A 7,047-nucleotide genomic window follows, 5' to 3' on the forward strand; every position below is an offset into this window, starting at 1 on the left:
TATTTATCTCCTTATATTATGGGGATATTTTAATGTCCCGTAGTATGTGGGGGAAGGAGGCTCACTTTCTCTTAAAAAAAATCTTTTGTTAGAATTTGAATATATAAGTTTTAATTCGCATTGGAAGCTCCCCCGCACTTTTTGTTGCGGAAAGGTTCAAAATACAGAAACTCAAACATTTAAAAGAAATCAAAATGTACCTAAAAGTTAGACGAAGTCTCTCTCTCTCTCTCTCCCCCCCCCCCCCTATATAGGATTTTACAGGGTGGTGTACAGGTTGTAAATTTATTTATTTATTTCTGCTTGTCAACTCTTTTTCGAGGTTGCCCCCTTTGAAAACCGTTGCTACGGGCTTGAATGTAAGTGCCTGTGGCGTGACTTAGAAACCCCCCCCCCCCTTTAATAAAGGGTCTCGAGTTATCTTAAACAATGCTAAGTTATCGATTAACTCGGTCAATTTAAAAACACAAAAAAAGATAAATTTTGTGTGTGTGGGGTTTTTTTTCTGTCTCTTTTAAATAACGGAATGGTTAATATACAACACCTGCAATCGTAACTTCTCGGCAGAAGGTCTGAGAAGATGCGATTGACAATCTTGTGTGGACCTAGACTATTTGGTCTTGCAAGCACAGGTGTGTGTACTCTAGTGACGCTTAGACTGGTGACGGTATTTGCTACAGACACGAAGAACTATACACCAGTTTCATAACATGTACAGTTTTTTTTTTCTAGTGAATTAAAAGTCGAATATTTTGGATATGGGGTAACCCATATCTATTTTTGTTACAACGACCGTCAATGCATCCATGGACGAGTTCATTGGTTACTCTGAAAGGTGGCACAGGTTTACCTTTCGTTAACATTTTCTACAATGATCTGCCTACTTTGAGTGATTGTACTTTCATAGCAAAGTTGTTAAATTTTATTCCCGATTGGCCTATAGTTTTGTCATTTAACTGAAAAAAAAATCGGGCTATTTTGATACATGTAATGCTTAACAGCTGGGACTTGACAGCTGTACTAGATTTATACGGAAGTATCCTATCATTGGAAAGGTAGATGGTACACGTGTAGCACAGATCTGTAGTACGCAGAACTTTTTTTGGATGTTTCTCAAATTATCTAATTATTTTGCAAACCTTGATGCACAAAACTAATGCCGGTAAACATGGCAAAGACTATCTTTTAAAACCTAGTATTTTTAATTCAACATGTTCAAGCTGTAAAGCTATCTCTATAAGTTCTTCCTACTTATTTAAAATGCTTGTACCATAGAATTTAGTTTGTATATAAGGATATATGTATTAAAGAGAAACTCAGATCTTGGTTACGCCAAAGAATACATAAATACGATGTGCAGATTTTAGAGCGAGGTTTGCCAATGATTGGCATATTCTAATGCGAAGAGGGCGAATTGTTCTACGGGCAAGTTGTCTTAGAGGCAAACTCTCTAGCATCCTTGCGCATGCGTAGCCTGACGTAAGCCCATGGCATCCGGTTTAACTCCACTAATATATTTTCTGCGTGGACCTCAGGGTCCACGCAATAATACCTGTATTCAGTTTTTTGTTTTTAACATATTTTAGTGTCAATATGTCAAAGGGATTGGACACAAGTTCCAAAAACTTTTCCTCTCCCATGTGGATGTAAATACATGTATAACAGCAATGTAACACACATTATTCAATTTGTTTGCACACACCTTTGCATCTCTCAAACAAGAGGCCCACGGGCCTTATAGGTCACCTGAGTATCATGTAAAAGCTTTACAACAATTGGGTTCACATTTTAAAATTCATAATTTTGAATTAGGCACACTCGCTCATCATAACTTTACATTTATTTTTCTTACTTAATACCCAGAAGCAGAGCAGAGGATTATTAAAGAATTAATGCATTTTCACTATGTATTCATTAGAGCCCTATTCTAACACCAAAACCCTGACCCAGGGGCCATAAAATTCACAATATAGGAAGAGGCACCCTTACTCATGAAAACTATACTCTTGGTTCATCAGCTTAATACCCAGGAGAAAAGGAGAAGATTTTCAAAGAATTATTGCATTTTTACTATGTAATCATTAGAGCCCCGCCCTAACAACAGAACACCTGACCTAGGGGCCATAAAATTCACAATTTTGGAAGAGGTATCCTTACTGATCATAATTATGCATTCATGCAGTTTGTTTGCTAAATACCCTGGATCAAAGAAGAAGATTTTTAAAGAAATAATGCATTTTCACTATATATTCAACAGAGCCCTGCCCTTAACACCAGAACCCCTGACCATGGGGCCATGAATTTCACAACTTTGGGAAAGGCACCCTTACTCATCATAACTATACTCTCAGTTCATTGGCTAATTAATACCCAGGAGAAAAGGAGAAGATTGTTAAAATATTATTGCATTTTTACTATGTAATCATTAAAGCCCCGCACTAACACCAGAACCCCTGACCCTGGGGCCATGAAATTCAAAATTTTGGAAGAGGCACCTTTCAACATCATAACTATGCATTTAGTTTGTCTGCTTAATATCCAGGAGCAGAGAAGTTTTTAAATAAAATAATGCATTTACCAGAACTCCTGACCCTGGGGCAATGAATTTCATAATTTAGGTAGAGGACTCAATGCTTATTACAATCTTGCCAACGGTTTGCCTCAGCTTGATGTCCAGGAGTAAAGAAGAAGATTTTTAAAGATTGCATTAATTTTGATGGTTTTAGCCCCACCCTTCAGGCCCCAGGGGGTAGGGGTCATAAATTTCACACTTTTTACTCCCCTTCACCCATAAATGCTATATGCCAAAATTGGTTTAAATTGGTTAAGTGGTTTAAAAGAAGAAGCTGAAAATTTTCAAATATTAATGTACGATGGACAACACACACCGACGGACGAAAACAGATAGCAATAAGGTCACCTGAGTAAACTCAGGTGACCTAAAAACAATGATTCATTTCTTTAATATCTTAAAATTTTTATTCTTTTCCCTGCTTAGCCCAAAATTTGTATCTCTTTTGAAAGACAAAGTTGCTCAATCAAGCTTGCTTTTTAAAGTCCTGCATGGATGAAAAGAAATTTACCTTAATAATTCATAGCTAACGTTGAACTGTTAACTTGCATGCATGCACATATTTACATCCTGACCAATGAATATTTTCTCTATTTCTTTTGAAAACCACTTCAGTTCATGAACACTGTATACTGGTTAGAACTATTTTTTCAAGGCCACTCGTGAATGAAAGATTTCTAAAGCAGGGTGCTGTTCATCATACCATGACATACAGATCAATAGTAAAATATACTAAACCCTACTTTATACCATATTATTATAACAGGCATAAATATAAACAATAAAATGTTTTTCTTCATTGTTCATGAGGGATTAGCAGTTGCAACCATTGCTTATGCATTGCTTCCTGCATGTATAAAAGAAGAATTTGACATACAAATCAGATACCCTAATAAAGTGAGAGATGAAATTTTATCCAGTACAAATTAAATCTAATGGCAAAAAAATACATTTTAAAGTTTTCATTGCAGGTAAAAAAAAATTTGGGCCTCGATTATTAGTTCCACACTAATATTATGATGTTAAAATATCCAGTGGATATTTTTTTTCTATCTTAAATTTGATACTTCTTTAAGGTGTCAAGCATACATTTCAACTTTTATTGACCCCAAGTATGAGAATCAACATTACAAATTTGCATTTGTGAAGAGAACAAGAAAAATATAATGCATCTTCTTAAAGAGCAGCTGCAAATTTCATATAGGGAGATAATATACCCAGTACATGTTTTTAATCTTTTTCAATCTGCATACAGGATATGACTTTAAGGGTATAAACTGCAAACTTGTATATAATATATATATAGAGAGAGAGAGAGAGAAGATCTCCCATGGTTTGTGGTTGGACATGTTTTTTATCCCTTTACCAAGGCTCAAGGATAAAAACAAAAAAATAAAACACAAATCATTGGATAAAATGTATTAAAAAAAAAAAAAAACAATTGGTAATCGGACAAAATGTGTAAAAATTCAGGTATTTTAAAAAAGACTTAAAACATGTAAACTCAAATGTGTGATCATTTGGAATTCTCAGTTCAAGGCACTGGGTATTGGGTGTGATCATCCAACTCCCACACCACCCTTAAAGCGACACTGTGACGCACAAACAGGAAAATTGACAAACATAGAATTTTTGTATGACCTGTGCAAATTTTGTTCAATTCCTGAAAGTATTAGGTTTCAGAAAATTACAGGTTCAGGAATGTAAAAAATGTATTTTTATGGAGAAAAAAAATAATTTCTGTATGGCCCAACACGAAAATATTGCAGCTTTACTTTTTCCTCTTTATTATACGCGTGCGCAGAAATGTTGAAGTTACCATGGTCTCAAGTACAATATTAAAATGAATGTCGGTAGACTAAGAATTTTGATACAATCTTCAAAAAAGATTATTAGAACATATTTCTCACCTTTGCATGTTGTTTACAAGTTTACGCTAAAAAAAAAGTGGCATGACCTTGACATGCACGATAACAATGAAACGGTAGGTACAACCTTTGTTTTTCCGGCACTTAAATTGTGCAGTCTTTTCTTACTTTGCAGTGGAATTTAGTTGTCATATCTTCACTATATTCATAATTTTCATTAATCTTTCGCTTTATGATACACTCAGATATCTTGAAAGATACATGATTTTGACTCATTATGTACCGTAACTTTAATAATAAACACACACACTGTCACACTCCAAAATATTCTTTTTGAAACAAAATAAATTCATAATATTAAACACTCTAAAAGGGAATACGGTGATATCACCTATTCGAATAGGTGATATCACCAATTCAAGTTGAATAGGTGATATCACCCATTCAAATAAGTGATATCACCTATTCGAATAGGTGATATCACTTTTTGGAAGTAAATACCAAAACGGCGCCTCATAGAATACTGGTTTTGTTCATTTAATGTGAAAAAATGACTTCAAGATTGCTCCAGAACCATCAAAAATAGTACCTAATTCTTAAAAATTTTCATGCTCAGGGGAGGGGATATCCTCACAGAACTTAACCTGCACCCCTCCGTCTTTCCAGAAACCTGATCCTGCAGTTGATTTGATAATAGAGATCTAATAAATTGACACATAAACTTACTTAAGTATTACATGTATCATATAAAGGTCACAAAATTTCATAAAAACTGTTCTGCATTTGCATGTTTAATTAACTATAGATTAAGCTTAAAAACAGTAATCTATGGTTAAAGGAGTGTGACTTGTTAATGCCACATGAAAGAGTGAAACATAGGTTTGCATTTGATAAAAATTAGATTTATCGACAGCTGTAAAGTATAGTTTACACAGAGTAATTGGTTTTGTTTGCCATACCTAAGATTAATGAACAAAATCATTGTTAATTGTAAATTAACATTTTAAAGTGTTTAATAAACCATGTTTGCACTTGTATTAGTTATAGTTAAACTGTTTAAACCTATAAAACAGATTAAGCCGTAAACTATATAGGTGTTAATGGCTCTACATAATACGTAATTTAAACTATGGTTGATAAACCAATATGTTTTACTCAATTTTTGGCTTGCCATATATCATACAGTTATATAATGCTTATTTAGGCACTTGTGAAATATTTTTAATAAATCCTGTCTCCCAAGTAAAATAAATTCCATATCCCACTACAAAACAGTTGATTACATTTTCTTTGATTTTTCCTTTGCCTTTGTCTTTTCCTAACACAGTGTCATAGACTGTGACATACATTGCAAACATGTAAACATTTTCAACAACATACTTGGAGAAACTTCAGCAGTTTATCTCTGATCGGTTTACTATGAATGATTAAGTAATAAATGATATAAATTAAGTTAATCTAACTTTTATTTTCCTCTCCTTACTTACATTCTCAAATATAATTTTAATTTGCAATTTCTCGTGCGAGATCCCTAGCATAATATATAGTACTCACCCGACATCTACGGTATATGAAAAGCATTTAGCATGGGATTCTTCCTCGAGGATTGATGCTGTTTTCGAGTTTGACGTTTCGTTTATATCCCAGAGAACTAATACTGCCCCAAGCCTGGCAAATTCCCTGGCTAATTGACGTCCGATTCCAGATCCTGAACCCGTAATTAAAACAATTTCTCCAAACACCGATTTTCTTGGTGGCGGGACAAAAAATCGCCACATGCCGACAAAAATCGCAGCAAAAAAATTTTGTAAGGTTTGTAAAAGTTCGAGAAAAATGCCCCCATCTTTCCGCTGTTGCGATGTCGGAATTTCAGGTCGTGCCTCCATTTGTCAGTTTGTCTAGACACTGACCGTACGTCTTAAGTAGCCATCTGACCCATCCTGAAATGTCAGGTGTGCTTCAGAGTTGTAAACATACAATGACTGATCGAGCCGCTTTATTTATATCAGCGAAAAATCCCGAGAAGTGATGTATGGAAGCTTAGCCGCGTAAAAAAAGGAGAAAATCAATATCGACCAACTACTCAGAAGTAATCGCAAAATTAATCAAAAAAGAAAAAAAGCCACCTTTACAGTTTATAGCACTGTTAACACTTATGAAGTTCATCCTTAATTTAAACTCAATAAACCATATAAACGACAGTGCTCCTGTCGACATGCCATGAATAATGTATGACAATTACCATACCACACCGATACACTGAAGAGGCAAAGTTAGTACGTAATAACATTAGCAGATTACAGGTTTTGTTTTTTATACTTCATTCTCAATTCAACATAAATTGGACATTTCAAAATAAAATGAAACTCCTCATATTCGATAAAACATTGTTGTGTCTGCCTTTAAGTTTTACAATGTTTGAAGAGTGAAGAAGACGTTCTGTTATATTACTTTTTTTTTCCATGTAAGTTGTACATATACTGCATGTTTTTCAAAACTATAGCCTTTTAGAACTACAGTACTCCGTTTTGAACAGTTCACCTTGATTTCAGCTATAAACTGTGCCGCATATTTTAGTACAAAAGATTCCTGGTAATAATAATCTAT

General features: G+C 34.3%; 1 protein-coding gene across 1 annotated transcript in view; it reads right to left on the bottom strand.

Annotated features, from left to right (window-relative positions):
- The window catches only part of LOC133191246 (epidermal retinol dehydrogenase 2-like), a 34,234-nt gene extending 27,794 nt beyond the window's left edge, over positions 1 to 6,440 (bottom strand). Inside the window, exon 1 of the mRNA XM_061327000.1 lies at positions 5,995 to 6,440. Coding sequence (XP_061182984.1) covers positions 5,995 to 6,326 — 332 coding nt within the window. The 5' untranslated portion in view covers positions 6,327 to 6,440. The remainder of the gene's footprint in view (positions 1 to 5,994) is intronic.
- Between the last annotated feature and the right edge of the window lie 607 nt (positions 6,441 to 7,047).

Source organism: Saccostrea echinata, unplaced genomic scaffold (assembly GCF_033153115.1).
Source record: "Saccostrea echinata isolate AGI-Se365-2 ecotype Australia unplaced genomic scaffold, CSIRO_AGI_Sech_v1 ptg000023l, whole genome shotgun sequence".
NCBI classification, from domain to species: domain Eukaryota; kingdom Metazoa; phylum Mollusca; class Bivalvia; order Ostreida; family Ostreidae; genus Saccostrea; species Saccostrea echinata.